The following is a 15110-nucleotide window of genomic DNA, read 5'->3' as shown; positions in this document are numbered from 1 at the left end:
TTAAGGATAAAGAAGACAGATGAACAATATGCTTTATAACGACACCAGTAAGCTATCCCACCCATGACTGTATCTTACATCTCTTTTAGGCTTGTTAATCCTATGAGAGGTCTTTTTTAACAATATGTTTATAATGACAATATCAGTAAACTCCCATTACGCTCTTTTACAGTAGATTTGGCTCATAATATGAGATGTGGCTTTTGAATGCTGGTTCAACATATCAGAGGAACAGGTTGTGTGTGTTTGCTGTAGTTACCTGGCAATTGTTTCTTTGTCATCCGTGAGGTTCATGGTGTCATATATCTCACGTCTCTGTTCTTCTGTTCAGGGAGAGCCTGGCAGTTTTGGAATGATGGGTCTACCAGGTCCTCCTGGCAGGGGCCTACCTGGGTCAAAGGTAAGTGGTATACACACAGGTGCATACAAATACCTGCACACACGCATGCACGTGCACACACACACCATAGTGTCTTAGAAATATCAACTTTTGATTGACCTGGGTTCGAAACCATGGTCCCCTGCGCGCCATAAGCCTGCTAAACTAAAGCTCAGGCATTAACTCTAGGAACTAATTCAAGTCTTTAGGTCTCAGATAAAGTGACTACTGAGTTACACACCCATCCATTTAATGCTCTGTCATACACAGCACTAAAACCCTATTGTCCACATTGACAGGGCGACCTTGGACCAGTGGGGCAGTCAGGGCCTGTAGGAGACCCTGGAGTGGGCATCGCTGGGCCGAAGGTAACCTCAACGCACAGCTAGAACACAGCCTAGCTCTGATGCAATGGATTTATTACATTATTACCAAGGTTTTGCAGCAAGCTAGTACTGCAATGACACATATTTTTCTGTTTGTGTGTTTCTCTCCCATTCAGGGTGAGAGGGGGAACCCTGGACCTGTTGGACCACCAGGGTTGAAGGGAGACGGCTATACAGGACCTCAGGTGGGACTATTGATGTTGCTAGTTATTTAAAAACCCTAGTCTAGTTTGCCAGCCCTGTGTCTTTGCACCACCCTATAAGCCTGGCAAGCCAAGCTATGAAAATACGAATGGCAGCATTCATGGATTCAAAATAAGAAAATTCCTTGAATATCTGAAGTTACTTGCAGATGCGTGGGAAAAATATATATATATATATATATATATATATATATATATATATATATATATATATATATATATATATATATATACATATATATATAAAACCTGCAAATTCCATTTGCCAGTATCACTTGTTTATTAAGCTTACATAGTATCCCCATAGCCTTCATCAGAGCTTTAGTATGCATTGAAAATGAAATCCCAACACATTAACCCAGCCTTGTTCTTGTTGATAAGCAGGGCCTCCCAGGGTTGCCAGGGCAACCAGGAGAGTTGGGACCTGAAGGGAAAGGATTACCTGGCCCTAAGGTAAGCTCTGAACTTACCTTATACACACAATGTTAACTCTAATCCTTCACACAATGAATCACGGTTTTACATACACGGTTTTACATACTCTCTCTCTCTCTCTCTCTCTCTCTCTCTCTCTCTCTCTCTCTCTCTCTCTCTCTCTCATGAGTATATATACTGCACTGTATGTGTACAATGAAACATTAATTCATATTATTTGCCATGTGTTTCAGGGTGACAGAGGTTCATCAGGACTTCCAGGGCCAACAGGACCACCTGGCATTGGTCTGCTGGGACTTAAGGTCAGTGATGACTGGAAACACAGGATTAGTCCAGAAACAGCCTGCATCCACTTGCTCCTAGCCCCTACCCCCTAGCCCCTACCCCGGCATAGACCCTTCATCTGCTGTAGATCTTATTGTATACACTTTTTGTCAACATCTCGTTTCTTTTCAATACCAGTGTCCTTTTAAAAATGTTTATTTTTGAAAATTGTAATGTGGAACTGAACTAATGTTTGTGTGTTTTGCAGGGTTCTGTGGGTCAGCCAGGTCCACCTGGCCTCTCAGGAATCCCAGGAGAGGGCATCCAGGGGCCCAAGGTAGGGCCTCATTATCACACTGGACTGGCTTGGTGGGGCCTGTGATAATGATCATAATGATGATAATGGTGTGATATTTATTGAATACTTATGTCATAGTGACAATATATCAACTGCAATTCTAATTAAATGCCAATGTAATTATAGTACAGTATGTCATTCATGGCCCCAGAAACAAAAGACTGTGCTATGTTCAAGTGGGGAACTACAGGTAACTTCCAAAATAAAGGAAACACCAACATGTGTCTTAATAGGGCGTTGGGCCACGACGTGCCACCAGAACAGCTTCAATGTGCCTTGGCATAGATTCTACAAGTGTCTGGAACTCTATTGGAGGAATGCAACACCATTCTTCCACAATACATTCCATCATTTGGTGTTTTGTTGATGGTGGTGGAAAACGCTGTCTCAGGCGCAGCTCTAGAATCTCCCATAACTATTCAATTTGGTTGAGATCTGATGACTGACACACACACACACCCTTTAACCCCCCTATGCTTCTTCTAGCCATGGTAGCCAAGACAATGGGCAACTGGGCATATTTATACATGACCCTAAGCATGATGGGATGTTTTAATTGCTTAATTAACTCAGGAACCACACCTGTGTGGAAGCACTTGCTTTCAATATACTTTTACTCAAGTGTTTCCTTTATTTTGGTAGCTACCTGTATGTTCAGAGGGAAGTTGGTTTTGGTACTGTCAATCTGACATGGCACAATATTCTGTACGCCGCTGTATACAGTGTTGTGAGCTGTTACAACATTAGCCATGATTAACCATGCTAAACATTAGTCTTGTCTTTTTGCGACCTTCAGGGGGAGCCTGGGTTCGAGGGGCCAATGGGCCCTCGGGGTCCTCCAGGGGACGGCTTTCCAGGTGAAAAGGTACAAACGTAGCCAACGCTTTTGATCCCTGCGGGAATTGAACCAACAACCTGAGCCACACAGGACTGTAACTGCCAAACAAACACACACAGACCGGTTCAATGCCAACATGGACACACACAACCATTTGCTGTTCACTATAAATGTTCTTCTTGATGTGCTTAACAATACTGTTGTCATATCACTGTACACAGGGAGACAGGGGGATTGGTGGAGACCGTGGGAGGAAAGGAGACAAGGGAGAATTTGGAGAGCCAGGTTCTACAGGACCCATGGTATGATAGTCTTCTTGTCCCTTCATGGCCATAAAAAACATATTTCATGGTTCATGTATATGTTGATTGCTAACATGTGTTCAAACTTGCAGGGGAAATCTGGTGAGAAGGGGGAACCTGGCTTGACAGTGAGTAGAGCACAAAATGCATACTGTTTCACAATGGTACCTTTGTTATGTCTCTCAACCATATTTTTTATATCTTAATAATGTTTTCCTGTTCCACCCACAGAGAGAGGAAGTCATCAAAATTATCAGGGAAAGTTGTGGTGAGTTAAAACAGCTCATTGACTATACAGGTGTACAGAACATAAACACTACTGACTTAAAGTGTTAGCCAACGTTTCTTCCTTCTAAGGAACTGTGCACAGAGCTCCCTGGAAAACAGTGGCAATTGTTACTATTGCTGGACAATCCTTTGCTAAATAGATAAAAATGAATAAATTAAATGTGCTTCTGTTTGCTCTTTGGGTTCTAGGCCAGGTCACTGTAAAACACTTTGTGACAACTGCTGATGTAAAAATGACTTTTTAAATACATTTGATTGATTGATATAGACGGTCTCTCTGTTTATGTTCTCAGGCTGTGGTCTGAAGTGCAGAGAGAGTCCTCTGGAGCTGGTGTTTGTGATTGACAGCTCAGAGAGCGTTGGACCGGAGAACTTCGAGGTGGTCAAGGACTTTGTGAATGCCCTGATTGACCGTGTGTCTGTGAACCGTGAGGCCAGCAGGATCGGTGTGGTCCTCTACAGTCATGTGGACATAGTAGTGGTCAGTCTGAAGCAGCAGTCCAGCCAGAACGACGTCAAGGTCAGTAGTTTTAAAGAAGATGAGTACCTGTCACAGACTGGGTTCGAATCCCGGGTCTCCTGCATGCCACAACTGTGTTAGTCCTCTGAGCTAAAGCATAGACATTCTTGAAGCAGATCTGTGTTTATTCTGCTGTATCCTTTTTCTGTATGATGTTAATTAAATTCACTCTTTCATCCCCTGGTATCTATATATCTGTCTGCCTGTCTGTCTGTCTGTCTGTCTGTCTGTCTGTCTGTCTCTATCTGTCTATCTATCTGTCTATCTATCTGTCTATGTAATTTCTCTCAGGCTGCAGTGAGGAAGATGCCGTACCTGGGGGAGGGCACCTTTACGGGTAGTGCCATTGGGAGAGCCAACCAGCTGTTCCAGGCCTCGCGGCCCGGTGTTCGTAAAGTCGCCGTGGTACTAACCGACGGGCAGGCAGACCGGCGTGACGCAGTGCAGCCCGAGGACGCCGCCAGGGAGGCCCACGCCGCCGGCATTGAGATGTTTGTCATCGGCGTGGTGAATAAGAAAGACCCGCTGTACGCAGAGTTCCAATCTGAGATGATCGCTATCGCCTCCGACCCAGACGAGGAGCATGTGTACCTGATCGATGACTTCATGACGCTGCCCAGTATGTGGTTCTAAATGAAGTTCAAGACGAGATGAAGGCCCCGTGTAGCTCAGTTGTTAGAGCATGGCACTTGCAACGCCAGGGTTGTGGGTTCGTTTCCCACGGGGGGCAGTATAAAAAAACAAAAAACAAAACATGTATGCACTCACTAACTGTAAGTCGCTCTGGATAAGAGCGTCTGCTAAATGACAAAAAATAATAATATGTAAGACTAGATGAAGTTCATGACTCTAGATGAAGTGCTAGACTCTGCCTAGTATATGGTTCTATTTTGGTTTTATTTACATCCACACTCATAGCAGTCAATACAAAATGATATCCATGCAAATGGCATTGGCCTATCTAAATACATATGTTTAAATTGATAAAAGAACAGACAAGGGATCTATTCCAACAAAACTGATGAAGAGCCCCATTAAGGGGTTTGTGAAGGGGATATCTTGATTTCTGTAGATTGGCACGGAACAGTGCCAAAATTGCTTTATAACAATAATATATAAAGCAGCGATTATTTAAAATTGAAGTATTTGAGTTTAAACAAACAGTGTGAAAATGCATTGCACGAAACGGAGTCACTATAGTTGCAGTATTGTAAACTCTTTAAGCGTTATAGATAATGTCTCATCACATCCCAACTATGCTCACTGCGTGGCCTGTTTAAAAATGACATTTGGGAAAATGCCTGCCATCACTACTATGCTAAGATATTTTAAATAACGGCTGACTTTAAAAAGCAACAAATCCCTTTGAAAACAGCCTATGTGTCAACAATATAAATCAGAAACAGTTATTCTAGTTTCAAAATTGACTACAAAGTCTAAATAGGATAATTTTGGTCATAAAGCCAATCTCGTCTAAAACGGAGTTTGGAACATCCGTGCATCACAACGGGTAAATGAAGGTTGGGTTTTGATTAGACGATGTCCATTTGCCCTCTAACATGGGGTGAATAGCTGCAGTGATTGCTCTCTATCCAATAGCATAAACTGTGAGACAGACCTGCCCAGCAGCTCCGACTTTGTTTACATAAGACAACACGTCACGCATTTAACTTGAGAAATACTGCACCAAACACCTTAGTTAGATGTAAAATTGTGCAACTAAAACATCCTTGGTAAAAATGTCCAAATTAATTACAGATTTATTGAGTTACTGTATCTTAGATTCATTCTGGGGATTTTGAGGAAGTGAAATAGGCTTCCACGTCTACACTGTCTCATGGGGGACAAACATCATTAACCAAATGCAGAATCGGTCAGGAAACACATGTACAAGACTGAAATCTCATTTTTCTAATGAGCAACAGAAAAACACACGTGCCAATCGGTGTGTTCAGTCGCTCTTTAAAGTTTAAACCAAAGGTTATATAAATAACCAAGTGGTGGAGTTCCCGTACACTAGCTAGAGAAACAGGCCAGTGACATTATATTATGACTGGTGATGATTGATGTTCTATGTTTTGAAACTCCCTGGATGACTATTTAATCATTTAATAGCTTGAAATGAGTTTGGGGTTGATTACAGTCTTTTAAACTGTGTGTCTTGGCACAGCCCTGGAGAGTAAGCTGCTGAATCAGATATGTGAACACGACGATGGAACCCTCTTCATCCCCAACCCCATACCCACCCCCGAGGTTTACAGAGCGCTTCCAGACAGGGGGGGCATACCTGACTTTGAGGACGATTACAGAAGAGTAAGAGAAAACACTTTTAGGATGAACTTACGGGATGAACTTACTAAGACATTACAGTAAACATTACAAACAATGGACAAAACCACATGAAAGTAGACATTACAAACAATAGACAAAACCACATGAAAGTAGACATTGCACATTATCATACCACTACCAATACACAAATTACACTCTAACCAACTATGTATTACACTCTAATAAACTACATATGACTCTAAAAAGCTACTTAAGACTCTACCATCCAGTCTGTTACCATGACCGCTACAGCAACCACTATGTCTGGAATGCGTAGTCACTTTATATTTCTTCCACTGTATATTTCTCCCTCTCCAGCCTGGACCACCAATATTTGAGACTGAGAGACCTCCCTCCTCACAAGCCCCAGAGTCGCCCGGCTTCAAAGAGAATGAAATTGACACTGGCAAGACGACATCGGTTTTCAAGGTACCCCTGAACAAGCTCACAGACATCATGACAGCAGCATCAGGGGGCAGAGGGGGGAAGCAGCAACCCCCTGTTATCTCTATGGTGGGACCCCAGACCCCCCAGACACCCACCAACTGGCTGTATGTCCCCAAGACCACACAGGCTCCTCCCCCCCGAACACAGCCACCTCCACCCCCACTCCCAGACATCTTTGTACCAGGTGAGTCTCTTTTTTTTATTGACCATTTGAGAAAGTACATTATGTAGGTTACATCTCGAACTGTACGAACAAGTAATTCTGAAAGATTTCCTCATTACATCTTATTTATTTGTAACACCATATTGACGACTTTTTATCACGTCAAACATGTGTATTGTTTGTCTTTGTGTGGCTTATCAAGCTCCGCCGTCTTATCTACAGATGGATTTCTTCACACGTTTGCTTACACCATACACCCACTAGAAATGTTTTGTCTATGGTAGACTCAGATCTGTTTCCTTGTTCATGGTATGTCATAATGTTACAAAACCAGTTGTCACATCTTCAACAAACAGATGGTATTAACCCGTTTGTCTCTCTGTTAGTCTATGTGTGTTAAAGTATAAAGTCCTATAAGCATTTATAAAACAAGTGTAATGCTTTTAACTTGTTATAAGGATGTAGAAGTCTTTATAAAGTCTTACAAAAACCAAAGAGAAGAGACAGAATCATTAGATCATTAGTTTTGGTAGCACTGCTGGGTGATTTAAAAAGTAATAGTCAATCGATCAATAATATAACAATATTCTTAGCAAAAATGTTTATCTTTAATTTAGAATCAGTAGAATCTATGAGAATAGAAAGGTTCAGAACTTTTGTGAAACATCACAGCACAGTTGAAACATATGGCAAATAGAAATCAAAACTGGATGGTGTCCAGAGATAGATGGGAGGGGTTGAGTGGCGCTGAAGGATGGGACTAAAAACAAACAAAAGATAACTATTGTAAAATATACTGTATCTGTAAAATGTATTTAGTACACTGCTCAAAAAAATAAAGGGAACACTTAAACAACACAATGTAACTCCAAGTCAATCACACTTCTGTGAAATCAAACTGTCCACTTAGGAAGCAACACTGATTGACAATACATTTCACATGCTGTTGTGCAAATGGAATAGACAACAGGTGGAAATTATAGGCAATTAGCAAGACACCCCCAATAAAGGACTGGTTTTGCAGGTGGTGACCACAGACCACTTCTCAGTTCCTATGCTTCCTGGCTGATGTTTTGGTCACTTTTGAATGCTGGCGGTGCTTTCACTCTAGTGGTAGTATGAGACGGAGTCTACAACCCACACAAGTGGCTCAGGTAGTGCAGCTCATCCAGGATGGCACATCAATGCGAGCTGTGGTTAGAAGGTTTGCTGTGTCTGTCAGCGTAGTGTCCAGAGCATGGAGGCGCTACCAGGAGACAGGCCAGTACATCAGGAGACGTGGAGGAGGCCGTAGGAGGGCAACAACCCAGCAGCAGGACTGCTACCTCCGCCTTTGTGCAAGGAGGAGCAGGAGGAGCACTGCCAGAGCCCTGCAAAATGACCTCCAGCAGGCCACAAATGTGCATGTGTCTGCTCAAACGGTCAGAAACAGACTCCATGAGGGTGGTATGAGGGCCCGACGTCCACAGGTGGGGGTTGTGCTTACAGCCCAACACTGTGCAGGACGTTTGGCATTTGCCAGAGAACACCAAGATTGGCAAATTCGCCACTGGCGCCCTGTGCTCTTCACAGATGAAAGCAGGTTCACACTGAGCACATGTGACAGACGTGACAAAGTCTGGAGACGCCGTGGAGAACGTTCTGCTGCCTGCAACATCCTCCAGCATGACAGGTTTGGCAGTGGGTCAGTCATGGTGTGGGGTGGCATTTCTTTGGGGGGCCGCACAGCCCTCCATGTGCTTCGCCAGAGGTAGCCTGACTGCCATTAGGTACCGAGATGAGATCCTCAGACCCCCTTGTGAGACCATATGCTGGTGCGGTTGGCCCTGGGTTCCTCCTAATGCAAGACAATGCTAGACCTCATGTGGCTGGAGTGTGTCAGCAGTTCCTGCAAGAGGAAGGCATTGATGCTATGGACTGGCCCACCCGTTCCCCAGACCTGAATCCAATTGAGCACATCTGGGACATCATGTCTCGCTCCATCCACCAACGCCACGTTGCACCACAGACTGTCCAGGAGTTGGCGGATGCTTTAGTCCAGGTCTGGGAGGAGATCCCTCAGGAGACCATCCGCCACCTCATCAGGAGCATGCCCAGGTGTTGTAGGGAGGTCATACAGGCACGTGGAGGCCACACACACTACTGAGCCTCATTTTGACTTGTTTTAAGGACATTACATCAAAGTTGGATCAGCCTGTAGTGTGGTTTTCCACTTTAATTTTGAGGGTGACTCCAAATCCAGACCTCCATGGGTTGATACATTTGATTTCTATTGATAACTTTTGTGTGATTTTGTTGTCAGCACATTCAACTATGTAAAGAAAAAAGTATTTAATAAGATTATTTCATTCATTCAGATCTAGGATGTGTTATTTTAGTGTTCCCTTTATTTTTTTGAGCAGTGGATGTATAAGCTGGAAGTAGAAGCCTAAGTGTTGTTGTCCATTAGTTTACTCCAATTAGGGGAAGAGTTAGGGGAAAATAATAAAGGAAAATATATTTAAAAATATATATGTAATTTATATACACTACCGTTTAAAAGTTTGGGCTCACTTACAAAAATTCCTTGTTTTCGAAAGAAAAGCTATTTTTTTGTCCATTAAAATAACATCAAATTTATCCGAAATACAGTGTAGACATTGTTAATGTTGTAAATGGCTATTGTAGCTGGAAACGGCTGATTTTTAATGGCATATCTACATAGGCGTACAGAGGACCATTAAGAGTAACCATCAGTCCTGTGTTCTTTCGAAAACAAGGACATTTCTAAGTGACCCCAAACTTTTGAACGGTAGTGTATATTTACCCCAAAAAATATGGGGGATTGGAAATGATGCAGACAATTACATTGATGGAAGCCACAATCTATCTGCAATATTAAAGCTGATCTACCCCCTAAACATAAATAAATACGAATCAAAATTCTTACAAAATCCTCTTGTCTGTTCCAGTGGTGGGGTGCAGACAGCCGTTGGACCCTGGGCCGTGTCGTCAGTATGTGGTCAGGTGGTACTACGACCCGGAAGCCAACTCCTGCGCCCAGTTCTGGTACGGAGGTTGCCAGGGTAACGGAAACCAGTTTGAGTCGGAGGCCGGGTGCAGGAGCGGCTGCGTCCGCACGTAACAGACAGTTGTGCTTTGTTTAAAGAGAGAAGGGCCGTGTGCAAAGCCTGCACATTCCCCAATGATGATGTCAGAGGGATGCACTGAGGACATGGGCTCCTATCTATCTATGGCTGCGTCCCAATTCTCCCAAGGATGGGGAGTTTGTAAGTGTATACTTTGCAGAAGGGTGGAGAATTGTGACATAGGCTTTCTATCACTTACAGTTTGACCAAAGCTCAGGCAAACAACAGCACTGCTACACTGATGCTCCAGAGAGGACCTGTATACTGTCTCTTTATTCTCTGTTATGTTCTTTATGTAGTCTGTGACCACCCCCTGTACTGTACAAATGTTCAACCTGTTTTTATTTTTTATATTTTCACACACCCTTGTTTTTACCCATTGTGTTGCTTAAAATAATTGTCCATTAAAAGACACCTTAATAACTTCCAAACCATAAACCTGTGAACTGAACAGATTCTCACAGGTCAGGATTCTCATGACATAAAATTATCTATCTACTGTATGTGTGTGCTGTGTTGAGTCCAGTTTTATCTCAGTTTCATCTTTAGCTAACAAACTGAATGTGATATATCGCGCTAGACCTCCAGAAACCTGTAGAAGACATAAAGTAAATACTTCTATTTTCATATTAACAAACCATGTTAACCTTTGTTTTACTGTAAGTTGTAAAAAAGGAACACTTGACTCCAAAATATATTTTGTTTAATAGCAAAGAAGAAAATGTGAAGCTCACACAACAGAATGAACTTGTTTGTTTTAATAAATATATAATAAAATAAAATACAAAATATAGAGTGCCTAAATCAAAAGCAACGTCAGCTAGAATAAATATCATAGGTACTTTGGAATGACATAAACAGGGGAAATGATTGACACTTGTGGTCAGTAGTGCAAACCTACAGTTAAAGGCACAGTCTACTGTTATACAATGAATAGTAAATGCCTTATGAGCTTAGAACAACTGTCATTTCCCCAGTCTCATCGCTCAGCATACCAAACAAAGTGGCAGGGTCAGCTGTTGTTTCTGGCATTTAAACATGACACAGTAATACGTGATTTCTTCAGTGTAGTAGTCTGTCTATGTTATCTCTGTGTTTAGCAGAGACAGGTGTGGTTGTGTTACTTTCAATTTCAGTTGCTGCAGCATCAGAGTTGTACCTGTACTGGTATCCATAGGGCCGTAGATGATAGGTGAGGTATTCCAGTGTGTACATCTGTACATTGTAGATGTAGTGAAATGATATGGTGTGATCTGAACAACATTCTGGGCCCTGGGAGAAAGAAAAACGACAGTCTGATTGAGTATATTAATAATCGTTTAGTTAGTGTACAAAGCCTGTATAAAACATTCTAGAAGTGTTTATAAACTGAACAAAAATATAAATGCACATGCAACAATTTCAAAGATTTTACTAAGTTACAGTTCATATAAGGAAATCAGTCAATTGAAATAAATTCACTAGGCCCTAATCTATGGATTTCACATGACTGGGAATACAGATATGCATCTACCTGTTAGTCACTGATACCTTAAAAAAAAGGTAGGGGCGTGGATCAGAATACCAGTCAGTATCTGGTGTGACCACCATTTGCCTTATGCAGCCCGACACATCTCCTTCACATAGAGTTGATCAGGCTGTTGATTGTGGCCTGTGGAATGTTGTCCCACTCCTCTTCAATGGCTGTGCAAAGTTGCTGGATATTGGCGGGAACTGGAACACGCTGTCGTACACGTCTGTCGATCCAGAGCATCCCAAACATGCTATATGGGTGATATCTCTGGTGAGTTTGAAGGCCATAGAAGAATTGGGACATGTTCAGCTTCCAGGAATTTTGTACAGATCCTTGCGACATGGGGCTGTGCATTATCATGCTGAAACATGAGGTGATGGCGGCGGATGAATGGCACGACAATGCGTCTCAGGATCTCATCACGGTATCTCTGTGCATTCAAATTGCCATCGATAAAATGCAATTGTGTTCGTTGTCCGTAGCTTATGCCTGCCCATACCATAACCCCACCTCCACCATGGGGCACTCTGTTCACAACATTGACATCAGCAAACCGCTCGCCCACACGACGCCATACACGCTGTCTGCCATCTGCCCGGTACAGTTGAAACCTGAATTCATCCGTGAACAGCACACTTCTCCAGCATGCCAGTGGCCATCGAAGGTGAGCATTTGCCCACTGAAGTCGGTTACGACGCCGAACTGCAGTCACCCTGGTGAGGACGATGAGCACGCAGATGAGCTTCCCTGAGATGGTTTCTGACAGTTTGTGTAGAAATTCTTTGATTGAGCAAACCCACAGTTTCATCAGCTATCCGGGTGACTGGTCTCAGACAATCCCGCAGGTGAAGAAGCCAGATGTGGAAGTCCTGGACTGGCGTGGTTACACATGGTCTGCGGTTGTGAGGCTGGTTAGACGTACTGCCAAATTCTCTAAAATGACGTTGGAGGCAGCTTATGGTAGAGACATTAACATTAAATTATCTGGCAACAGCTCTGGCTGACACTCCTGCAGTCAGCATGCCAATTGCACACTCCCTCAAAACTTGAGACATCTGTGGCATTGTGTTGTGTGACAAAACTGCACATTTTAGAGTGCCCTTTTATTGTCCCCAGCACAAGGTGCACCTGTGTAATGATCATGTTGTTTAATCAACTTCTTGATATGCCACACCTGTCAGGTGGATGGATTATCTTGGCAAATGAGAAATGCTCACTAACAGGGATGTAAACACATTTTTGCACAACATTTGAGAGAAATAAGCTTTTTGTGCTATTGGAAAATGTTGGGGATATTTTATTTCAGCTACTGAAATATGGGACCAACACTTTACATGTTGCGTTTATATTTTTGTGTAGTATATAAGGCTCTGCGATAGACTAGCGTCCTGTCCAGGGGGTGTACTTGTACATCAAGCTGCCTCACGCTACAGAAACAAGATATAGGCTCCTGCTCCTATAAGCCTTCCTGGCTCACACAAACCAAGGCTTGTGCAAGGCTACTTACTTATAATAAGTACAAAGCCATGAGTAAATCCATGAGTAAAGATTGACTTTAGCTAGTCAGTCATAACACTGTGAATGCCAAACCCTAAGCACCTATGACAACTCTCCCATAATACACATGATTGAGAGAGCATCACAACCACACAGAGAGTTGAGAATAGAATTGAATAGTATAGAATGGTATGAGTATACTTGACGTAAGTGAACAGTTGATTAGGGGTAGGCTATGCTTACCTCTCTGGGTTTGTAGTAGTCGTAGGAGAGAAACCAAGGCCGTTTTCTGGGTGGCTTTTTGATCAGGTACTTGTCTGGTGGGTAGGGATGAAACGTCTGCCTTCCCTTCACATCTCTGGAGTCCCCTGGCTCCACACCCATTGTCTCCATACACTTCCCCAGAGCCATGTCTTCTATGATGGAGAAGTGGGTACATTTCCCCGTGTCGAATCCCTCGATGAACCTTCTGACGGCTTCTTTACTGAGGACATAGCCGGCGCCACCACTCATGTAACCCTGGTGGACGAACGGGCGGAACCTTCGCCCAAAGTACACAGGCTTCTCCGGGTCCTGTTTGGACAAGGTGTAGCAGAGGTTTTCGATGACCACGAACGTGTCATCATCAGCTTTGAAGACCCAGTCGTAGTCATTGCGGTGATGTTGGTAGATGTACTGGAAGGCTCTGATGGTCTTCCAGTAGAGCTGGGCTCGTCCCTCAGTTACGTTGAGCCCCACCGTGGGGAATTCTGTCTCCACTGAACTCATGTAGAGGATTTTGTTGCATCGCTTGGCCCAGGTGGCCCGGATATGCTTGGTTCTAGACTCCAGGTTCTTAGGCCCAGTCATGATCCAACATAGCAGACGCACCTTCTGGGACAGGTTGGCTGCCACACTCCCGTCCTCATCTGGAAGAGATCATTTAAAGATAATTCATGAAAATTGTAGTCATTTAGCACAGTGGTTCCCAAACTGAGGGGTCGGCCACCCTGAACTCAGTCTGGCTTTCAACTTACTTTTGAAAGTTGTAATAGTAGAATGCACAAGGTGCAATTTTGAAATTGGGTAGTACATCATCAGTTTTCCTCTTGTCATGTCAGTCATTGCCTACCTTAGAGAGCTATTTCTATAGCCCACGTCAACTAATGTTTTTTAGCTAGGTTTTTTAGCCCATAGATTAGATGTTCGAGTCACTCAAATATCACATGAAAACACATTAGGCATGGCAAAAAGTACAGAATTGCAAGACAATTTGCTTTAAAACTGCAACATTTTCTTTGCACCCCATGACACAATGTGTAGAATTGCAGGAAATAAGTTTTAAACCTGCAAAATGTTCTCTCTGCCAACAAGAGGGGTGTGAACAGTTTGTGTCATGAACAGTGCTTGTGCCCATAGAAATAGGCGTGGCACAGGGGGACCGCGAGATGTACCCCAATGCTGGAAGTGGGGCCTGAGTGAAAAGTTTGGGAACCCCTGATGTAGCAGAGGCACTTATCCAAAGTGTTTGGTTGTGACACGTATTCAGTACAATATGTGGAAGGTTTGGGGTCAATTCCATTTCAATTCCAGTCAATTCAGGAAGTACAATGAAATTCCAACTCCAATTCCAATTATCTTCCAATGCTTTTCAATTAGGAACATTTTGAATTGGAATTGGAATTTGGTTTACTTTCTGAATTGACTGGAATTGAAATGGAATTTACCTAAACCCTGATATCAAACCCCTAGTGTTTCCAGCACTGTGCTCTCTAACCCACCGGCTTCTTGGAATCACAATGCCTTCAGGAATCACTGATGTTTGAAGATTCTCTCACACACATCCAATACAACTCCAGGGTAAAAAACAACAACTTCTACTTAGACTTAAGGCTGGATTACACTTACACTGAGTGCATAAAACATTAAGAACACCTTCCTAATATTGAGTTATACCCCCACAATGTAGTGTAGTTTTCATATACAAACTTTATACGTCAAAACTCAGAATCAAAGACACTTCCCAAAAATTACAAGGTCGCTGTGGTAGAACGTTTCTTTTGATTGGCGATTTTCTGC

The 15110-nt window shown here is 43.0% G+C and overlaps 2 protein-coding genes across 2 annotated transcripts in view; one reads left to right on the top strand and one right to left on the bottom strand.

Annotated features, from left to right (window-relative positions):
- The window catches only part of col28a1a (collagen, type XXVIII, alpha 1a), a 32553-nt gene extending 22080 nt beyond the window's left edge, over positions 1 to 10473 (top strand). The window contains exons 24-38 of the mRNA XM_045226065.1: positions 332 to 400; positions 679 to 747; positions 882 to 950; positions 1353 to 1421; positions 1637 to 1705; positions 1936 to 2004; positions 2822 to 2890; positions 3085 to 3165; positions 3258 to 3293; positions 3397 to 3433; positions 3747 to 3973; positions 4265 to 4592; positions 6144 to 6286; positions 6623 to 6935; positions 9866 to 10473. Coding sequence (XP_045082000.1) covers positions 332 to 400; positions 679 to 747; positions 882 to 950; positions 1353 to 1421; positions 1637 to 1705; positions 1936 to 2004; positions 2822 to 2890; positions 3085 to 3165; positions 3258 to 3293; positions 3397 to 3433; positions 3747 to 3973; positions 4265 to 4592; positions 6144 to 6286; positions 6623 to 6935; positions 9866 to 10038 — 1821 coding nt within the window. The 3' untranslated portion in view covers positions 10039 to 10473. The remainder of the gene's footprint in view (positions 1 to 331; positions 401 to 678; positions 748 to 881; positions 951 to 1352; positions 1422 to 1636; positions 1706 to 1935; positions 2005 to 2821; positions 2891 to 3084; positions 3166 to 3257; positions 3294 to 3396; positions 3434 to 3746; positions 3974 to 4264; positions 4593 to 6143; positions 6287 to 6622; positions 6936 to 9865) is intronic.
- A 460-nt stretch (positions 10474 to 10933) lies between these two features.
- On the bottom strand, positions 10934 to 13916 carry LOC121585618 (glycoprotein-N-acetylgalactosamine 3-beta-galactosyltransferase 1-like). The gene is made up of 2 exons (XM_041901942.1): positions 13296 to 13916; positions 10934 to 11314 (listed from the first exon to the last, which is right to left on the bottom strand). The coding sequence occupies exons 1-2, from the start codon at positions 13899 to 13901 to the stop codon at positions 11105 to 11107; spliced, it is 816 nt and encodes a 271-aa protein (XP_041757876.1). The 5' UTR covers positions 13902 to 13916; the 3' UTR covers positions 10934 to 11104.
- Between the last annotated feature and the right edge of the window lie 1194 nt (positions 13917 to 15110).

The sequence above is a fragment of the Coregonus clupeaformis genome, chromosome 17 (assembly GCF_020615455.1).
Source record: "Coregonus clupeaformis isolate EN_2021a chromosome 17, ASM2061545v1, whole genome shotgun sequence".
Classification (NCBI taxonomy): Eukaryota; Metazoa; Chordata; class Actinopteri; order Salmoniformes; family Salmonidae; genus Coregonus; species Coregonus clupeaformis.
The sequence above is the reverse complement of the archived record's forward strand: the minus strand, read 5'-3'. Positions and strand labels throughout refer to the sequence as shown.